Raw genomic sequence first — 22,207 nt, forward strand, 5'->3', positions numbered from 1 at the left:
TGGGCCTTGATTTTTAACATGGGGCTGCTGTGGAACCTCCTAATGGGCAAAGTGAAGTAACCATCTCCTTGCCTCTGCGTGTTGTTTGATGACAATGACAGCAGTTTTCTTTGTTCATCACTCCCAGCACTGTGCTAAGGAGAAGCAAAAACTGGCACCTATCACTCAAACAAACCCACTCCACTGCTGTCTGCATTGTGTTACATTTTTTTAACTAAACCTCTCCAGAGTTGGTGGTTTGTTTTGTAAGTCGGTTTTTTCCCATAATTTGAAAGGGCAAAATTTTCCTCTCTCTGCCTCACCCTGCAGATCTCTTCCATGCTGTGGAGAGGCAAGTTCTAGCCAGGCACCGCAGCCACATTTTAATAAAGGGTGTTTATTTATCTTTTATGAAGTGTACATAATGCGAGGTGTTTAGCTTAGCAGGGGGGTCCAATGCACAGGGCATCAGGCCAAGGTCAAGGGCTTGTTGCATGGACTTGATCAAGTCATTTGACTTCCCCATGTCTCAGTTTCTCATGGGTGAAATAGAGATAATGATGCATAAGGTGCTCTGAGAGCTACAGGCAGAAAGTGTTATTGTTAGCTTTCAGCCAGATGCATGAAAGGTGAGCTCAGGCAGCTCCGCAATGGCAAGAAAAGGTAATCTCATTGATCTGCAAATCTAGGACTGTTATTTCCCCACCTTTGATATTCTTCACACTTCTAAATCACATGCTACGAATGAGAGACATCCATCTTAATTTGCTTCATTAATTAGTTCTTATAATGATGGGTAATTTCCTTTTTTTGCTACAATTTATAATCCATATGCTGTAATTTGCACTCTAACCCATCCGAAGAAATGGGTTTTTTACCCACAAAAGCTCACAACCTAACAAATCTGTTAGTCTCTAAGGTGCCAGGGGATTGCTTGTTGTGTTTGAAATTACAGACTAACATGGCTACCCCTCTCATCTTATCCTGAATAAGCTGTACCCCTCTTCTTTCTAAATGTGTGCCAGTTCTGCTTGAAGAACCAGACAAAACAAGATCATGCATCACCCTTCAAAATTAATCAAACTGAGCTCTCCCGCTCCCATGTGAAACAGACATATTGGAATGCATTTCCAGCTGAACTGCTACATTTTCACAAGTAACCCTGCATTTCTGTGACCACGTTGTCTGATTAGAGAGCTTCCTGGCTTGTTGCTTACTCACAGGGTAGTGTCTTGGTGTGCCTAAAGTATGTCAGCCCATCCAAAATTGGGCCTAATAAATATATAATGAGATAAAAATCAACTGAGGGCTTGGCCCATCACAGATTGTCTCTCTTGCTTTTTCCATGTGTGATATCGAGGCAGCTGAGATCAGCTAAAGTACTTCAGTTTACAGCCCCCAGGATTGAATGGAAGAGACCTAGAAAATGTCAGTGAAGCTTCCTGAGTTCTCCTTCTGTCCACGTCTGACAGATCCTCAACCCATTGCCTATCCGGGAAGGGTTTGATTGCAGTCCTGATCTGTTTTCCTATGCCTGGTCTCTGGGTTCTAAAGCCCTCAGCAGAGATTCTCAGAGCCCAGATCTAGGTGATGTATTGCTGGTGGAGATAGAACAGTACTATTACCATTGCCCAAGGGAAGGGTGAGACCTCAGCTGGAATACTGCATGCAGTTCTGGTCTCCCAAAAAGATGAACTCAAGTTGGAACAGGTGCAGAGAAAGATTCTTGGGATGATCAGAGGAATGGGGAGCCCACCTTATGAGAGGAGATTTACAGGGTTTGGCTAGTTTAGCCAACCAAGACAAAGGCTGAGTGAAGACATGATTGCTTTCTACAAATACACTCATGGATAAATACTGGAGAGAGAGAGAGAACAGTTGTTTAAGTTAAGGGCCAATACTGGGACAAGAACAAATGGCTATAAACTGGCCATCAACAGGTTTAGACTTAAAATTAGACAAAATTTACTAACCATCAAAGGAGTGAAGTTCTGGAACAGCCTTCCAAAGGGAGCAGTGGAGTCATAACACCCCTAACTTGTTTCAAGACTCAGCTTCATGTTTTTGAAAGTGATGCTATGATGAGGTTGCCTACAATGGCATGAAGCCCATCAGCTACTGCTATCAGCAAATACCTCCAGCGGCTGGAGATGGGACACTGGATGGGGAGGGCTCTGAGTTGCTACAGAGAATTCCTTCCCAGGTGCCTGGTTGGTGGGTGCAAATGATCATTGCCTGTGGAGTTGAGAAGGAATCAGGTAGGAGAGGCCACTTTCCTCATCAGCATGGTGCACTTGCTGGTTTGAATGAAGGTAAATGAGACATCCTCTGTTAGCTGAAGTCTTTAAACCAACATTTGTGGACTTCAGTGACTCAGCCAGAGTCAGGAAGGTGTTGGGGGTGGAGAGAGACTGAGATTCTGTAATGTGCAGGTCAGACTAGATGGTCATAACACTTCCTTTGGGTCTCCAAGTCTGTGATGTGGGATTATGCTATGACACTAAGAACAGCAGTGTAGGCATTGCAGCTCGGGTTGGGAAGGGCTTCAGTGCTCCAGCCTGAGCATTTCCACAGCTGTTTTTAGCACTGCCGTGTGAACAGGAGTCATTAGACCCCAAGTTCTGAGAGTGACCGCTGCAGGTTTTAGACTTCAGTGCAGAGGGTGGACTAAAGAAGGGGAGTTGGAGCAGCAATGTGGGATAGGAAGCTGTTCCCGTAGATGGGTAAAGCTGAATTATTTTGATTAGTACTGAAAAAAACCCATAAGCTGCATCCAGCTTCTGTTGAAGTCAATGGGACCAGGACCTTAAATTATGCCTATTCCATGACCATGAGAGACATGCTTTTCTCTCAGTAGAGAATTACGGTGTGTAGACAGGTGTCTCCTCTTCTGACAGCTTTCTGATGCAGGCGCTGGGGAGCTGTCTGAGTTATTTCTGAAAGCCAGACAAAAGATGAATGAAATGCACAGGTGAAACCCTGACAAAAGCAGGAGGATGTGAGGGTGATGTGTAGGGGAACAGATGCAGTTTGGCTTCAGAGAAAAGTGAACCCAGTCTTAAATGAAGCCTAGCTGCCCACTTACAGGTAGGAGAAGAGCATCTGAGATTAGAGATGGTCTGAGCTACCTGCTTTGTAGTGACAATGGTGTCGAAATTAGGTTGCTTTCCCACCCATGGTAACTCTGCTCATTATTTACATCCAGGGCTACAAAATGCAGAACACATCTCCATCTGGAAAGAGAGGCTGAACTGTGGTGTACCTAGCTAACTTATTTCTTGGTTTTCTGAGCACTATCCCCTTAAATCTGAAAGGACTCAGCTCACTGCAGAGTCAGACAGCCATTTCTGTGTTCAACTGAGTGCTGATGATCAGGGACAGGGCCCATCCACTGTTGGTGGTCCATCATAGAGGCCTCACTTGTGTTTTTTGTTCTCTTTAAACTGGATGAAAGGTCATTCTCACGGAACAGATCTAAAAGCTTTGTGTGTCTTAAAACCCACAGCAGGGTCCAAAAGTTAGGGCAAAGTGGATCTAGACAGAAAGCTATATGAAGGTGGGACTTCACACCCTAGCCCCCTTCCCACTAGTTCTGTTACCGACAAAACAAAGAGAGGTGTGTACGAGAGAGATACTGAGTAGTCTGGCACTTGGATGTGTCTCTGTTATGATGCACCTCAATTAAGGCTATGGGAATTTTTAATTAGTTCGCTGAAAAGGTGGGAATGGCAGTATGATTTTGCTCATGGATGGCTTGCCTTGCCATCTTCTTGCAGAGGGCGAATGACTGGCAAATATGGTTCTGCTGAGCACTCACAGCACTGTTGAATGTCAGGCCATCAATCTTCTCCTGAATTGCATTCTGGCATGATGGAGGAGGGGTCTGGAGAAAGAAGTCCTTCCTTTAGCCTTCAGGGAGATAAGCATAGCCAGCGGCAGTGTTTCGTAATACCAGCACAGCTCAGTCCTGACCTGGAGGGACCACCACTTGAGGCTGGAAAGGTTAGTTAATTTTCCATGCCCCAGTAAGTTGTTGGCCTCATGGACAAGACTGAAGACACAGCATCCAGATAATGCTATCTGTCGCAGTGGTCTTTGAAATATGGGCATTTGTCCACAAGGAAGAGGAATGAGACCACTGAATCATGCAAGCCAGGGAACCAAACACACACTACATTAACTTCCACTGTATGGAGCTATTTATCTGCAACTCTCTTTCATGGGCAAGTGGGGGGAAGTCTTTTTAGTCTCTGTAAATACCAGTTTACACCAGAAGCTTGAGACAGCAGATAACCTTCCCAACCCTCCCCCCACCAACACGCACACAAAGCACAGGCATCCCAGTTCTTTGTAAGAACCAGTTTGTTGCTGGTTCATGGCAGGTTCTGTCTTTTCTTTCAGCAGGTAAGAAGCAGGCAAGGCGCATTCACAGCCTGGCTCACCAGTAAAATATGATTTAAAACAGCCACAAGCAAAACCTCAGGGCATCTTCAACGACAGAGCTTGAGTGAGCATCATAAACACAGACAGCAGGAGAGGCTGAGTTAGCCCATTATCATGAAGCAGTCAAGAAATGATTCTCAGGAAACAAGATGCCACTCAGCTTTTGCTTTAAATACTGTACATATATGTATAAATATCTACTTCCTCTTGATGTTCACAGCTGGGCTCCTTTAATGGTGAAATACAAGGAGGCCAAATGTCTCCAGCTGCCTCAAACCCTATGGATGGAGAAGAGAGCTTCCCAGCTCTTCTCACTGCCGTGCCAAGTGCCATCTTCCTCGGCAGTGTCTCATTCAACCAGTTTTCTTCCCTCATTGGGATTGGCCGCCCATCACGACGTGTTGGCTGTGCCAGACTTAACCTCCGCCGTGTTTGCCTCATCTCCAGTCCTAAAAGGGATCAGTGAAGGTCTCCATCTGCTGCTCTGCACCTCCGCTCCGCTGAACAGAAGCAACACATTGGTTTAAGAAAAGAAAAGAAAAATGGAAATGGAAAGGCCCTTCTGCCCACAGTTGCCAAACATAACTTCTCGCTGTGTTTCTAGGTCTCAACAATTATGGCTGCTGGGGGATCTCCTGTTCCTTGTAGCTGGTAGGGGAGTGGGGAAGGAACATGATTAAAATGTTGTTTCATGGCCCATAGCCCCACTGACCCACAAAGAATCACAAATGGGTCGTTTTTAACAGGACCCACCATGTTGGTCTGCTGAGAAGGGGGCAGAGGGAATTTCCTTTCACTTATTTCCCCCTGTGCAAGGGCATGTGTTGTGGGGGGCTTGTTTCTGGGGTCATCATTGCTCACTTTGCCCATCTGGGGGTAGCTTGGTCATTGCCTTTTCTGATGCACACTTCTTACAGGCGATTGGGCCTGCGTTATGGCTTTTGCAGCCCCAGATGTTCTGGGGAGGGCTGGGAGGCATGGTTTGTAGGACACAGAAGTAGTCCATTCAGAGAGACTATTAGGGCATCATGAAAAGTACACTGGGGAGTAGTGTCCACAGATCCCTCCAGAAGGACGTGCCTCAGAGTGCTATGGGGTGGGGGGCAGGGGGTACCAGACAGGATGAAGGGAGCTGACAGTGCCCCCATTCTGCCCAGCGCAGGTTTCCCTTTGGGATGTGTTTCATCTTCCTTCAAATCTCCTCTTAAAACTCACCTCTGATGTGATGCCGACAAACACTAGACACCAAACAGGGAAAGTGGCACGCTGGGACTGCAGCTTATTGTAATTATTTGATTGATGATGATGGTTTGATGTTTTGGGTCTATTTGGGCCACAGCTGCAAGGTCAGTCAGACAGAATTCTATTCTCTGTGACTGCTCCCTAGAAAGCTACAGCCAGGGGAGAAGGGTTTATTGGAAAACCTCTCTCCCCATATTTGCCACAATACCACATGACCATGATGGATGGCATTAGTTCTTCTAACTTTATCCAGGTGGCCACAAAGCTTTTAAGAGACTTACCACCTAGCTTTTCCCAATAGAGCCAATAGTTATTAACATGACATCAGTGTGGCGCTCATTTTTTTAAGAAAACAATTATCCTTATCTGTGTGATCAAATCAATGGAAATGTTCAACATTAGCCAACTAAAATGAAGTCTCCTTCTCACCTTTTTCCCACCTCTTAGCTGAGATAGTGAAATAAGACTGGTCAGTATCACTTCTGGAATCTCAAGCAATTTTTAAGTATACAGCATTTCACGGGGATATTTAAATCTTAAAACAGCTTTCTGCCTTTTTTTTTTTCAAACCACTGTTTGTCAAATGCTTTGATCACAAATGCTAAAAAGTGTTTCACCCAGTATCTTTAAGGGACCTTTTTTGATAAGTAATAGAGACAGAGAGATACTGATTTTAAAAACTAAACCTAAATTAGGAACATCCCACTGCACCGGAAAAAGTCAGATCCATGTGAAAATATTGGAGCCTGAGTCTATCCCAGGCAATAAAGGTGTGCAAAGAAAGGGATTAGCACTCTTACTATTTCTACATCAATTTTCAGTTTTGTTCTACATGTTGTGCAAATGAATATACTCTGGAAATAAATCTGCTTTTCCAAATAGCACTTTTAAAGTAAATAAGGAAAGTTTCCTCAGAACTTCTTAAATAGAACATTGAAATTAGGTTTGAAGGCAAGATGCAGAAAATGCTAAAAACTGAAGGCTTCCTTTTGCACATACATTACACTGATTTAAATTAAATGGGCTTAAAACCCAAGGTAGTTAAGACTAGTTTTAACTTCTCTGTGGATACTCTTGTTTATGTCAGTTTAGTTCACTCTCCTAAGGCTGCGTCTACATTAGCAAGTTCTTTCGAAAGATTTTTCAAAAGACGTGGGCATTTTTGAAAGATCCCTTGGAGTGTCTACACACAAAAAGCGCTCTTTCAAAAGTAAATCGAAACAATGTGGCGCTCCTTCCAAAATCACTCCTCCTTTCCCGTTTCAGAAAGAGCGCCTTCTTTTGAAAGCTCTGTGGAGCCCTTCTTTTGAAAAAGCAGTTTTCATGGGGCCCAATTTTTTGATCCCTGGCCTGTTCTTTCGAAAGAGCGGGGGCTGTGTGGACACCCTCTTTCGAAAAAGCAGATCACTCTTTTGATCTGCTTTTTTTTTTTGTGTGAATGCACTCTTTTGAAATAAGTTCTTTTGGAAGAGATCATCTGGAAGGGCTTCTTTCGAAAGATCTCTGTAGTGTAGACGTAGCCTAAGTGTGCAGGTGGCCAGGTAACCCAATTAAAAGTCGGTCTACCCTGAAAAGTTTCACTAGTACAATTATTTTGGTTAGGGGTGCTATTTTTAAGGAAGTTATTATACCAGTAAAACCCTAGCATGTCTCTATACTCCAGAGACTATACTAGTATAGCTGTACTGCTCTAGCCCTGTAGTGTTCACATAGCCTGCACTGCCAGAAGGGGTTTTTCACCATCTATTTCATCAGCAACCCTCTTCTTTTTTTTTATACCCCAGCTTGATGTAGCTTTGTCAATATATAAGTTTTATACATAGGCCTAGTGTGGATGCAGTTATGTCTACGCTAAGGTGGTTTATGTTGCAGCTGTTCCCAAATTAGCACTACTATGATAAAGCATCTTTATACCAATATAACTGCATCCATACCAGGAGAGTTGTTGTTAAAGTGCCACAACTTTATAATGTTGACTGACCTTAGAATTAAATTGATTCACACACAAATTTGCACCAATTTAACAATCAGTTTAATATCACACTTTTATGTAAACTGAGGCAGTTTGTGCATAGGTGGGTATAAGGAAAAAAAATCAGGGATGAACTCTTTTTAAGCTGTGCCCTCAGAGATTTCCTAGTCAGGTGACTGGAAGCTGTCTACACACATGCAAGGGTGGAACTGTGGCTGAAAAATGAACAACACATGCACAGCTAAATCCCAAGGTCTTTAACTCAGGTGAACATTCACTGACTTCAGTGGACATTTGCCATGGGAGATAGAGCAGGATTCTGCCCACTGAAAATTGATAAGAATAAGAAAAACTTACCTTGTGAAACTTTGAAGATGAACAAACGGAGGCAAAGGAAGCATAAAAGAAAAACAAAAGGGAAAAAATATAACAATACAAGTTACATCTGAAACATATCAAGAATTTAGAAGGAATATGTCAATTGAGGCTACACAGTAAACAGAGAATATGATCTAGATAATGGCACAGAGTCCTGTATACTTATAAAGTTTGTGGGTGTTACCACGTTGGGAGGTGTTTCCAAGAGTTTTGGAGAACAGTGTTATAATTCAAACTTATCTGGACTAACTGGTCTGACGTAAATAGGATGAAACTCAATAAGGACAAATGCGAAGTACTCCATTTAGGAAGGAACGATCAGTTGCACACATACAAGATGAGAAATGAGTGTCTGGGAAGGGGTACTGCAGAAAAGGATCACATGCTACATACGGGTCAACGGCGTAAAGCTGTTAAAAAAAAAAGCAAATGTCATTCTGGGATGTATTGGCAGGAGGGTTGTTAGTAAGAAACTTGAAGTAATTCTTCCGCTCTACTCCATGCTGATAAGGCCTCAGCTGGAGTACTGTGTCCAGTTCTGGGAGCCACATTCCACAAAAGATGTGGTCAAATTGGAAAAAATCCAGAGAGCAACAAAAATGATGAAAGGTCTGGAAAAAACGACATCTGAGGGAAAATTGAAAGAACTGGGTTTGTTTAGTCTGGGACAAAAGGAGACTGAGAAGGGACATGATAATAGCTTTCAAGTACCTCAAAGGTTGTTACAAAAAGAAGGAAGTAGAATTATTCTCCTTAACCTCTGATGACAGGACAAGAAGCAATGGACCTAAATGCAGCAAGGGAGGTTTAGGCTGGATATTTGGAAAAACTTAACTGTCAGGGTGGTTAAGCCCGGAAATAAATTACGTAGGGAGGTTGTGGAATCTCCATCATTGGAGATTTTAAAGGGCAGGTCAGATGACAACTTGCCAGGGATGGTCTAGATCAGGGGCCAACCCCCAGCATGCGTGCCAAGAGTGGTATGCGGGCCAATTTTCATAGGCATGTGAGGCAGGAGCTCAGCCCTGCCCCTCCTGCCCCATACAGCTGGGAGCTTACTCAGAGCCACGCCACCTGTGGGTTAACAAAAGACCAGCTAATGCTTCCAACCACCTCTAAATGGTAAAGCTCTGCATCTTAATTGATTTAATAATGAAGCTGTTGTAAGTACGACTATTAGTGACTTTAAACAGTATCACCAGAACTGGGACTGTACATAGAGGTCAAAAGGTCAAATTTTGGCTCTCCCCCTAAGAAAAGTTGCTGACCCCAGTCTAGATGGTGCTTGGTTCTGTCATGAGTGCAGGGGACTGGACCTGATGACCTCTTGGGGACCCTTCCAGTCCTTCAATTCTGTGTTCTAACTGAACACTCGCACACAGCTAAACAGTGTCAAAACTTTTTTATTTAAAACTAGCAGATTTACCTGGCCTTCCTTGGATCCCTACCCAACTATTTTTTAAATAAGAGGAAATAGCAAAACAATTGTATTTTTCAAAAATGCAGTGTTATTTTTATTAAGTTAATTCTTTTAATTTTTAAATGGGAATTTCATCAAATATATTTTTTCTTCATCCCTATAAAGTCTTATCATATGTTCTGTTTTAACAAACAAGGGCTATAGTCGATTTGGTTTCCAATAACATTATTGCCTAGTGTGATGGGGTTCAGGAGTCCCGAAGCACTGCACCCTGTCTGCAGGCACGAGTGACTCTCACTCAGCAGGTAAAACAGGAAGTTTATTGGCGACAGAGGCCCAGTTTCTCACAGAAGAGTCAGTGCAGCAGTCAGAGACAGTCACTCCAAGCCCTCCTGGGGAGAGGAGCCCAAGAGGTGCCCCTCTGGGGTGTAGCTTCCCCCCTCGCCAGGCTGGCTGCCTTCCAGCTCCCTCTCCCACCAGCATCTAACCACACCTCCGATTCAAAAAACCCCTGCTTTGGCTCCTCCTTCCTCTTTATTCAGGGCACAGGTGTTACCTGCCAACCTAGGTGATAGCCCCAGGGTCATCCTTAGCCGCTGTGAGCTGCTCTGCTTGTCTCACACACATCCAGCCTGAGTCTCACACATGCGCTCCCCCCACTCCATCACACCTAGTTTTCAAACTTTAAGCACTGATTTAGCTATGCCAAAACAGACCACTACTCCAAATTTCCCTGTTTTCTCTCTTTTCTGTAAGGTTTACTGAGAAACAATCTATTCGAGGTTCAGCCTATTTTTCTGTCTCATCTTAGTTCAGTCTCTTTCAACATTTGGTCAGTTATATCAATTTTGAGGATTGTGTTTGATTTGTAATTCTGTCTGTTTTCTGTTTGGTTTATGAGAAGTAATCCCATTCCAGGTACATCCTGTTTTCTTGGCATATTTCTCCATTTCATCTCCTTTCTGAAAGATTTTCTGCGAAAGATTTCTATTGCAGGTTCACCCCACCTTGGTTCATTCTCTTTCAACATTTGCTCAGTAATATCAGTTCTGAGGACTGTGCTTGATTTTATGATTCCTTCTCTTTTGTGTATGGTTTTATGAGAAGCAATCCCACTCTGGGCACATCTCTTTTCCTGGCACAACCAAAGCCCTTATGGTGCTTTAAGTTATAAGAGAAAGCTGTATACAGAATTTTGGTATTTACTGTTCAGGAGGAGTTCTTGATCAAACAGACAGATAAACAGATAAACTCCCTAAAATATGTAGTAGATCCTTCAGTTTCAACCAGCAGATTTCATTCTGGAAGGGAAAATCCTACTTGCTTTTATGTAACTTTACTTAAACCAACAACCAACTTTTACATTTCACGACTGAAATGATTAACTGACAAATCCTGCATTAGCAATTAATCCATTTTTTGTGTTTTCATTAAGCAGAATTGTTAAAATTAGGGTGTACAGGTTGAATCTCTCTAATCTGGAACTCTCTCATCTGCAAACTTCATAGTCCAGCATGATTTTAGTTAGCTAGACAGTCACTTGTCATGGACATGGCCAAGTTTCCATGGTCCCATAAAATCTGTTCATAGACACCAGTTGCGGCTCTCAGCATTCTGTGTTGGTATTTAGCTGTAATTTACCCCGAAATGTGTTCTAAGGCTGCTTCTACACTTGCCCCCTCCTGTTGGAGGTGGCATGCTAATGAGGCAATTAGAAGCAGGCTAATGAGGTGCTAACGTGAATATTCAGTGCCTCATTAGCATAACTGCAGCTGGGGGAATTTTGAAGAGCAGACTTCGAATTGCAAATTGACAGTGTAGATGCAGGCAGCTTCGAAATACGTGCTCCACTTCAGCATTCCCTTACTCTGACATTCCCTTTTTCCCACAAAACTAGATTGAAGTAGGCCGCTTATTTCGAAGCTGCCCCATCTACACTGTCAATCTGCAATTTGAAGTCTGCACTTTGAAATTCGCACAGCTGCCATTATGCTAATGTGGCGCTGAATACGCATGTTAGCGCCTCATTAGCCTTCTTTGAATTGGCTCACTACCACGCCACCACCTCCAATCAGAGGGGCGAGTGTAGAAGCAGCCTAAGAGCCCAGCAAGCAGTGGAAATATTGGTAATGTGCTGGACAATATTAACCTTCCATTGCCCACCAAATTCTCTCAGCCAGCACCAGTCAGGTCCCAAGGGTGTTGGACAAGAGAGCTTCAGTCTGTAGTTTCACCCACACCCTTGTGGTTCTCGATGAATCTTTGCAGTTATCTAAAATGAGCTCATGGTGTGTCTTCTCTAAGCACAAAGCTCTTCTATGAGAATGGCAGTTGCTCTCCTGGCTCCTTCCCAGGGTCAGCTGTTTGCATTAAAAACCTAGATATATCCCTCAAATAAGACTGGGACCAGTGTAGTCAATAATACACAAGACGGACTTTATGGTACTTAAGTTTAGCAGAGCTACACTGAAGTCCAGAGTGGGAATCTCAGAGTTACTGATCAGGATTGAGACACATTGGCTACATGAAACGGTCCTGAAGCACCTTAAAGACTAACACATTCATTGACGAGGTAAGGAGCTTTTGTGGGAAAGACCCACTTCCTCAGATTTGGCTTGGATTTGGAAGTGAGTCTTGGGCCCAAAAGTTCATTACATAATAGATAAATGCGTTAGTTTTTTTAAAGTGCTACAGGATTGCTTGTTACTTATGGAGCTACTGACTAACATGGCTATCCCGCTTAGTCTGTTGGCTATCTGGCAGTTCAGGAGTGGATCTCAGTGGATAAGTGATGATTCAGAATGGTTGTGGGGCAATGTGGTTGGAGTCAAACCAAATATGAACATTCTGAAGAGTTTTGGCGAGTCCCAAAAGTCCATTTTGAGTTAAGAGAAACGTGGTGTTTGATCCAAAATGTTTTGTTTCTGGGCCTTTTTAAAGGGCCGATTCACAAAGTGTCCAAGGGAGGAGGTAGTGCTGCTACTGCCTTCCTCATAATGTAACTGGCGGTACGGTTAGGATACGCAAATGGGATGTGTGGGATCCATGTGGGAATCCTCTCTCTGTTGCAGGAAGCTGAAGCCAACTCTCCCCTGGCAGGCCAGCACCCTAACCACCAGTCTGCAGGCTACTTTGTGATGGGCCTCCCTGAACCTCTCTCATCGGAGTGAGTCTGCTTGCTCTAAAATATACGAGCAGAGTTTGGGCCAGAGAGTGAATGACTTGATAGCCTTAGCACTCACTGACAACAGGGGGTGGAAAGGAGAAGCCAACTGAAGTCTCTGTCCCTGTCCAATGAATATTTTTACATCGTGGAACAGCATCTGGGGGGGAGGCTAGGAAGGCTCCCACCCTCTTATAACAGTCCATAGCTAGGAGTTCCGTTGCTCACCTGGGAGGGGAAAAGCCTTGTATTTAAGTCCCTACTCTAGAGCTGAGAAACCTGAACCTGGGTTTCTCACATTACAGATGAGTGCTTGAGCCAGCTGACTACAAGGTGGGCACTGCCTCCTCCTCCTCCAGCCATTTTGTGAGCATAGCCTGAAAAAAAAACGTATGGACAAAACTGTTTGGCAAGTTCATGGTGGACTTATTAAATGAGGATGGATCAGATCTACTCAGGCCCAGAATGGCAGGGAGAGTCACAGTTCAAGATACAACGGCAACTACAAAGCTATCATTAGGTGGCCAAAGCCTTTATCAGCAACCAGTGCCTTTCACCTGCATCTAGCCAGTAAAATTGGCACCAGCCCATCAATGAATACACAAAATACCCAAAAGCAAAATGGTGTCCAAAAACAAGGACCTTCCCTCTTCCTGATCCCTTTTTCCTGTGCTAGCCCCCATTACCCTTCAATATGATGCCCTTTCTGATGCCATTGCCCCTCCCCAAAAACACTCCATGGTCCATATAATAGTACATCTAGAGAGCCTTAGTGAGGGAGAAGGACATTTTTGTGAGATGATGCCCAGTAAGAAGCTAACACAAGCCCCAGATGCCAGATTGCCAATAGCTGTCAAGCACATTTCCTTGGAGAATAAATTTTGTTTTTGATGTCCCTCACTCTCCTGGGCAGAACAAAAAAAGCGGCACTCACTAAATCCTGCTTTTATGTTCTGGCAGCATGTTGGCCTGAACGTAATTACATGCCTCCTTCTGCTTGGCAGATGTGTGTTGCTCTCTCAGGTGGTATCTGCCAGCTTTCAAATTTCATCAGTGAGATCTATGTTGGCAACGGGAGCCTCTCCTGACAGATATGTCCCAGCTTCACCTTCCTCCCTCACAACCAGACTGAAAAATTACTGAACCCCTCATGAGACCCAGATTTGTGTCTGCTGCCCAGATGACTGGGCTTGCATTGTCCACTCCCCAATGGGACTAAGGGCTCATCTGCATTATAGGGCCAAAGCACTATAGCTGCAATAGTGCAGCTATGGAAGGGATTTTACCATCGCTGTAGGAACCCACCAGTAGTTAGGTTGACAGAGGCATTCTTCCAGTGACCTAGCTGCATCTACCCCAGGGGTTAGGCTGGCATAGATAAAGTAAATGAGAGAGGCACAGTTAGGCCTTTCCTAGACCCTAAATATGGGGAAAGGTCCTATTTTGATGAAGTTACTTCAACTGAGCCAGTTAACTTGATTGAAAGTGGCAGTATAGCCATAGTTAAATGCCTTTATCTTGAGTTTTAGCCTGTCAGCTTATAGCCTAATGTGACTAGGTTGAAAACAATACAAGGTTAGTTAACCAGATGTTTTGATTTGCCTTCTTCGGGCTATGTCTGCACCACGAACTTTGGTCAAGGTAAGCTGCATTGGCAAACAGTTGCCAAAGTTTCTGTATCACTTGAGCACATGAATAATTGCCTTCTTGCATCAGCCTTGGGCCAATTCACTAAGAGTGCTTGTCTAAAGGCAAAATGCAGAACAAACCCAGTAGGTACCCTAGGGTACCATGGACCACCACCTAGTACAATACCTTTTGGGAAATGTTCACAGTGTCTTGGAAGGAGAAAGGATGAATGTTTAGAACTCTAGGAAGCAGGGGTCAAGCTCCTGGAACTCAACGTCCTTCATCCCATAAATGTCCCATCATTTTTATGTCCTTCTAAAAAAATATCCTGCAAACCTACCCAGCAGATTTTGGAGTCCACCATATTGAACAGAAGCATGGTACCTGCAGAGCTGTGAACTATTCTCATGAACACTACAATTACAGGATGCATATCTTCCTGTATTTGCAGCCCTGCAGTAAAAATTGCAGCAGCAGGGGACATAACAATTTATTCAAGGACAGTTTGCTAAGGGGCACAGAGAAAGCCAGCTCCAGGTTATTCTTGGCATCCGTGGAGCAGCTGCAGGTGGTGGAGCACTGCATCAGGCCTGAAAAATGAGCACTAACTTGAGTCAGTGTAAGAACGCATTGCAATGCAGGTTTGGGATGACATGCAGTGGCCACAGAACTTTGAGGCAAGAAAGGGCATTTTCCTGGATCTGAGCTGAGCTTGCCTCAGCGCTCCAGTGCAGAGACGCAAGAATGAAAGCTGCGTGCACAGTGCAGAACATGTGGCAGTTGCACTCCAGAACCTGCCAGTTGGAAGGAAATCATTTTCATTTTGAATCTTGAAAATCCACAATGGTGGCTGTTGTCATGATTAAGATAGAGCCATTAATCATATACAGCGATGCAGAAGTGTAACTCTCAGCAGTGTCCAAGACGTAATGGATAGATTGCTGCAGTGGGGTTTCTGAACTGTTGCAGGGCAACACACTGTAGGCATATCCCCATTTTGACACCAGCCACAGAATTCATCAACAGAAAGGGCTGTTATACAGGGTTATACAAACACTGGTGGATAACCAGGGATGCTTGTCCCCAAGCAATGTGGGCTGGTCAGAGAAGGTACATGATGGACTGTTCAGAAAGCTGAAATGTGGTCATTCTTTCCTCCATGGGGAATATTGAAATGCCTGTATGATTTTGGGGAACCCACCATGCCCCTTGCTCCCCAGGTTTGTCAAGTTGTTCAACAGCCACTTGACAGCGCAAAGGAAAGATTCAACTCGCTGCTCAGCAAATGCAGAATGACAGCTGAATGTGCTTTTGGTAGCCCAAAGAGATACCTGCTTCTCACTTAGACTGGAACTCAGTGAGAAAAATATACTAATGGTTATAGCTGCCTGGTGTATCTTGCATGATATCTGTGAGGCAAAGACAGACCAGCTGCCACCAGTGTGGAGGCTGAGCATCTGCTTGCTGCCTTTGAACAGACAGACACAAAGGACATTACAGAACACAATGTGGAGCTGTGGGACTGAGGGAGGTGTTAAAAAAGCACTTTAGTGACTGTAGTGCTCTCTGCTGGAACATTCCCTTGGTCTTTGGGGCTACGTCTACACGTGCAGCCAACATCGAAATAGCTTATTTCGATGTTGCGACATCGAAATAGTCTATTTCGATGAATAACGTCTACACGTCCTCCAGGGCCGGCAACGTCGATGTTCAACTTCGACGTTGCTCAGCCCAACATCGAAATAGGCGCAGCGAGGGAATGTCTACACGTCAAAGTAGCACACATCGAAATAGGGATGCCAGGCACAGCTGCAGACAGGGTCACAGGGCGGACTCAACAGCAAGCCGCTCCCTTAAAGGGCCCCTCCCAGACACACTTGCACTAAACAACACAAGATACACAGAGCTGACAACTGGTTGCAGACCCTGTGCCTGCAGCATAGATCCCCAGCTGCCGCAGAAGCAGCCAGAAGCCCTGGGCTAAGGGCTGCTGCCCACGGTGACCATAGAGCCCCGCAGGGGCTGGAGAGAGAGCATCTCTCAACCCCCCAGCTGATGGCCGCCATGGAGGACCCAGCAATTTCGACGTTGCGGGACGCGGATCATCTACACGGTCCCTACTTCGACGTTGAACGTCGAAGTAGGGCGCTATTCCTATCTCCTCATGAGGTTAGCGACTTCGACGTCTCGCCGCCTAACGTCGAAGTTAACTTCGAAATAGCGCCCGACGCGTGTAGACGTGACGGGCACTATTTCGAAGTTGGTGCTGCTGCTTCGAAGAAGCGTGCACGTGTAGACGCAGCTTGGGTGTCCCAAAGAATTGCTATGCATTTATATCTAAAACTGGATGTCTTCCTGAAGTTCTGGATTACCGGATGTTTGCTATACATTTACAAATACTGTTTGCCTTGAGTACAACTGTGCATTCAGCAATATGCATTGACAATGAATAAAGAATTTTTTTCATAAATAAAAATTTAGTGAGTAGTTTCGAGAAACAGCACAGAAAATCAATGTGATTTCCTCCCTTCCTTTCCCCACTCCTCCTAGGCAATGTAATACAAACTTTTGACAAACTAATGCAGTGGAACTTTGAAACTGGAAAATTAGCAAACACTTCTGTCCATTTCAAAATGCACAAATGTAATTCATTGTGGCTATACAACACAACAACCAGGGTTCTCAAAGGCCTGTGTACAAACAGTTGTGTTTTTCTTGGCTGTTCTGCAACATGAAGGAGTAGGGGGTGAGTGCTTGGGTGGCTGCCTAGAAAAGATTCAGGTGCCTCCGAGGTGACTGACAGAGCGCCCATAGCTGCTCACATCTGGCAGCATGTGTGTCTATTCATGGTGTGCATCTGCCCATGCCTCTGTGCACATAATAAAATGTATTCTGCACATAAATAGAAAAAATGAGAGGGGAAATTTGTGGTAGGCTAATGGTCTGTGATGCCACACGCTTTCCTGGGGGCTGTAAGAAGCAGGGACCGTGGAGTGCACCAAGGGCTGAGAAGGGTGGGAAGGACAGGATTTTTGGACTTGTAGGCCCTTTGTTCACTGTCCAATGCAGCAATGACTTGCAGGATCTTGCTAAATATGTCCTCCTGTGTCCTATTCTGTCTTCTCCTCATCAGGCCATGCATTCTGCAGGTATGGAGGGGGCACCCTGAAGGCCACCATGCCAGAAGCTGCTGAATTTACAGTCACAGAAGAAAGAAGAAGATAAATTGCAAAGCTCCCTTCCTTTATTCCCACAAATACTTTTAACGAGAAATGCTTATCAACTCTTCCACTTAGAGTGCCTCCAGCCAGCACCCCTCTCCAGCCCCAGCCATGGAGAGCATGGCCTGCCAGGGAAAGGAGCGGGGACAGTTTTTCTGCTGGACGAAGAAGTAACATTTTCGGTTCCTGTTCCAGGGGGACAAGTTGAGGGCAATGACACTGAATATGGGTGCTGTTTTCCACCGGTCAGGGTGATTTTAGATGCTGTATCATTCCTAAGGGTGATAAACATGCAGAGAGCACAGCTGCTGCTGTGGTGTTCAAGCAGCCCAGGCCCCTATGCTGCTGCTAGTCTGTGTTCTGCAGTGGTGCTTACTGGACTCATCGCAGAATGGCACAGGAAGCTGTCCTACCAGGAAGAAAGCAATAAGGCAGCCATCCTTAGAAACCTTCATGAGGGGACTGAAGAGGGCCTCCAGGAAAGTTTCATTGACATCTCTCAGGAGGATACAGGGGACAACCCTGTATACAGAAACAAACTGCTCTGCGTAGCCCTCCCGCCTAACTCTGCAGAGAATGAAAAGTGGGTGCCGACTCTACCCCTTTTTTGTACTTCTGTGTCATTTTGTAGGAGTGCAACTATGGAAAGTCAATACCTGTGTCTTTTTAACTTGGGGATGGGCCAGGTGCCACCTGTGCTTTTGAAAACTTCAAGGAAAAAGACCTGCACACACTTACCCGAGTTCCCTTCCCTTTCATCTGGCTCATCTGTGCTTGCCTTCTGGACTTGGCTACAATGTGATGGTGTCTAGATCAGGCCTTGGCTTGCGGCGTGATTGGAGTCCCTTCCTGTGTCACACACTTTCCCACCCCCGCCCCCACCTCCTCATCCCTGCTGTTCACTGATTCTTCAAGGTACCCTCAGGGGTCTGATGGGCAGGGTCTCAGCAAGCATGACACGCTGCTGATTGTAAAATAGTAGAACGATGGGGCATCATCAGATCTGTTTTTGGCCTTCCTGGTCTTGTGGTATGCCTTGCAAAGTTCCTTAGCTGGCACGTGGCACTGCTCTGGGTCCCTGTCCTACCATTTTTCCTGCATCCCTGTTTGCAGATATCCGTATTTCCACTTGGTCCATAGTTGTGTTTGCACAGTGCCTTCTCTCCACAGACCCAGGAGATCCAATACCTCCTCTCTACTCTTGGCAGGAGCATGTTTAGTGTATTCAGCCAGCATGGTGGGCTGGGGAATTGAACACAAGAGCCGTGTCTACACAATTGAACACAATTGAACACAAGTGCCGTGTCTACTTTGAAGTAGCGGCACTAACTTCGAAATAGCGCCCGTCACGGCTACACGCGCCGGGCGCTATTTCGAATTTAACTTTGACGTTAGGCAGCGAGACGTCGAAGTCGCTAACCCCATGAGGGGATAGGAATAGCGCCCTACTTCGACGTTCAACGTCGAAGTTGGGACCGTGTAGTCGTTGCGCGTCCCGCAACTTCGAAATAGCGGGGTCCGCCATGGCGACCATCAGCTGAGGGGTTGAGAGACGCTCTCTCTCCAGCCCCTGCGGGGCTCTATGGTCACTGTGGGCAGCAGCCCTTAGCCCAAGGCTTCTGGCTGCTGCTGCGGCAGCTGGGGATCCATGCTGCAGGCACAGGGTCTGCAACCAGTTGTCAGCTCTGTGTATTTTGTGTTGTTTAGTGCAACTGTGTCTGGGAGGGGCCCTTTAAGGGAGTGGCTTGCTGTTGAGTCCGCCCTGTGACTCTGTCTGCAGCTGTGCCTGGCACCCTTATTTCAATGTGTGCTACTTTGGCATGTAGACGTTCCCTCGCAGTGCCTATTTCGATGTGGTGCCGCGCAATGTCGAAGTTGAACGTCGACGTTGCCAGCCGTGGAGGACGTGTAGACGTTACTCATCGAAATAGGTTGCTGCATCGAAATAAGCTATTTCGATGTAGGCTTCACGTGTAGACGTAGCCAAGAAGGGCGAATCGCTAGGTGTGCTTGCCAAGGTGGGCAATGTGGAAAAGTCACTGCAGAAACATGCAGAGGATTTTAAAGGGTGTTGGCTTTCAGTCTCCATGGCTACGTCTACACGTGAAGCCAACATCGAAATAGGCTATTTCGATGAATAACGTCTACACGTCCTCCAGCGACGGGCGCTATTTCGAAGTTAGTGCCGCTACTTCAAAGTAGCGTGCACATGTAGACACAGCTCATGACTCCTGGAGGTTACAGCTGTGACCAGGCTGATCACTGCTGCAGGGAATGGGGCCTTATGGAACAGCTACTGGAAGGCTGTTGAGGTTGGCATCAGCCATGCAGTGTCTATAGTTGCACCACTGTGACCTCATGGCTCCCTGGTGTTCAGGGAGGTGATTTTACTACATGGCTATAAGGGGACACTTAGGTCAGCTGGAGACAAATTTGAGTGTAGATGCATGTGCTTACATCAGCCTAACTTTGTAGTACAGACCAGCCCTTTAGAAATGCATTGTCTATTTCTTCCCCTAAGACGGAGGCCTTTCCTGGTGTTTCAAGGTCTCAGATGGGGATTCTTACATTAAAGAACACTTTAAGATGCACTGATCACCCCATCTGCTGACAAACTGGATGAGCTCTCAAGAAGCCTTTGGATAAATCCCATTTATGTGCAAATGTGGAGGCAGCCACTCAGAGAGTGAGGCGGATTCAGTTCATCTGTGGAGGCTTTGTCTTCACTATCAGCACAGCTGAGCTATGCAGAGTACAACCCCCGAGAATGTAAATACCCTGCATGGCCCTGTTATGCCTCTGCTGCCACTACCTGTGCTGTTGTGGCTACACTTGTGCTAGCTTCATGGCAGCTAATTTATGTGTACATGAGCATGTGTCAGACCCCAGTGCATAATGTAGATATGGTCTAAAAGTATAATGCCAGAGAGTACAACTAAATTTGGGTTTGCCTCTGCTAGCAGGTGTATGTTTAAGTGGGGGGATGAAGCGGGAACCTGATGGCGAGAGAATTTATTTGAACACAAATTGTTGCAACATCAGGAAATGGGGCACTATAAAGTGAAGGCTGGGCTGAACCGGAAGGGGTCAGTATTCTCTGCCAGCCCTTCTCCAGCGGTCCCAATCCTTTCTACAGCTTTCATTCTAAAATGGAAAAGAACATTACTGGTCTTAGAGGTTGGGGGGAGGAAAAAATCCCTTCCAAATGGGAATCACCATGGTGCTGTCCACCTGAGTGTGTGGGTCAACAGTGGAAAAAATGTTCTGGGGAGCAAGGGGCTGCTCCCGTTGAGTACAACAACACTGTTCACTCTGAAACATAATGATGCCAGTTGAAATGTAAACTTTGTTAAGCAGTTCAGTGGTTAACATTTGAAAGAAAAATTCAGCTTTTTTCTGGGGTTGGGGCGATATCACGGGGAAAAAAAGCAAACAGGTGCCACCACTAGCCTTACTCTTATATGGGGGCAGCTCGGCTCATTGTGTCTTTTCCCCTTCTCAGCCCCGTTTCAGTGTGATTATCCCTGTTTAATGAAAGCTTTCCACTTTCCTCATTTTGAGGGCTGGGTTCTAGGACACTAGCTGAGACCTAGCAACGTGGGGAGGAGAAAACGATCGCACTGTACTTACTGGCAAGAATGACCATGTCCATCCCCCAAAATATACTCATGATCCAGCCAACCATCACAATAGCCGTCAGAATCTGAATCAGCGCTGCAGCGATGTTCAGCCAGAAGACACAGCACATATGCCTGTCGGGGAGATCAGTCCGGGCTCCGCACAGCACGGTAAAGGCTGACACAAATGTCCCTATGGAAACAGCAAGAGGAAACTCTCAGTGGAGATCCTGACACAGAAACAATAGGAGCTGGTATGACAGCACTGCCCCAGAAAACAGTAAAGCTCCTTCCAGACCCCCCTCCACAAACTCCTGTTTCACATTCACTGTTCACAGCATCCCCCCTTTTACTGCTGAAGGTAGAGAAATGCTACATTAAACTGCTCACAAAACACATCATAGCACTTGAGGTGCCCAATCCTTGCAATAAACAAAGGCGCAATCAAACTGCAGCTCCAACGTCTCCCGATAAACAAAGGTGCGATCAAACTACGGCTGCATCTTGATTGTAGCAACCAGCCAACTCTCCAGAGGGCACAGTCCAGCTGCATGGGGCAGTCAGAGCACAGTTTGCACTGGATTGTCAGGAAATGAGCTGCTCCAGCCCTCTTCATCTGGTTGGCCTTTGGAGAGGCAGGCAGCCTTACCTCACTGTGCTCTGCCCTCTCTTCCCCAACATGTACTGCAGGGAAACAATATACAGCATCACTGTAAGTCTCTAGCTAGGCAGGGCTGTGCTTCACTTAGTGCCCCGACACAAGGGCGAAGAGTGGCACAAAAGTGTACAGAACCATCTCCCTTTAATGATAACGTAGCGATAACTGAGTGACACAGAATTTAAAACTCGAGCCTCTCTTACGCTGGGTTGCTTGTTGTAGGGACATGTTGCTGCACATTTTACTCTGCAAGTTGGCATCTCTATTCAGAGCCTGGTGGGCAGAGAGCTCCTCACCCCTCAACGCACACACTAGCAAAATTACAAATGTAAGGTCCCAGGCTCATCTTGAAAGCGTCATGCAGGTTTCCTGTGAAGATGAGGACTGAGAGGTCAGATACAGAGCAAATGCTTTGAGAAAAGTGTTCACCTAGTGGCAATAGTGTGGTTTTGTCCTACCATTTTTCCCGTGTGTATTCATCTGAT

The 22,207-nt window shown here is 45.6% G+C and overlaps 1 protein-coding gene across 3 annotated transcripts in view; it reads right to left on the minus strand.

Moving 5' to 3' along the window:
- Positions 1 to 22,207, minus strand: part of STUM (stum, mechanosensory transduction mediator homolog) — a 92,571-nt gene that overhangs the window by 11,193 nt on the left and 59,171 nt on the right. The window contains exons 2-4 of one of the 3 annotated variants that reach the window (XM_074988584.1): positions 21,077 to 21,257; positions 7,994 to 8,034; positions 4,573 to 4,922 (exon numbers count right to left, since the gene is read on the minus strand). In XM_074988584.1, the coding sequence (XP_074844685.1) occupies positions 4,882 to 4,922; positions 7,994 to 8,034; positions 21,077 to 21,257 (263 nt within the window). In that variant the 3' untranslated portion in view covers positions 4,573 to 4,881. Of the gene's footprint in view, positions 1 to 4,572; positions 4,923 to 7,993; positions 8,035 to 8,314; positions 8,425 to 21,076; positions 21,258 to 22,207 lie in introns of those variants that run through there. The other 2 variants (XM_074988585.1, XM_074988582.1) reach the window with 2 other exon arrangements.

This window comes from Carettochelys insculpta, chromosome 3 (genome assembly GCF_033958435.1).
Source record: "Carettochelys insculpta isolate YL-2023 chromosome 3, ASM3395843v1, whole genome shotgun sequence".
NCBI classification, from domain to species: Eukaryota; Metazoa; Chordata; order Testudines; family Carettochelyidae; genus Carettochelys; species Carettochelys insculpta.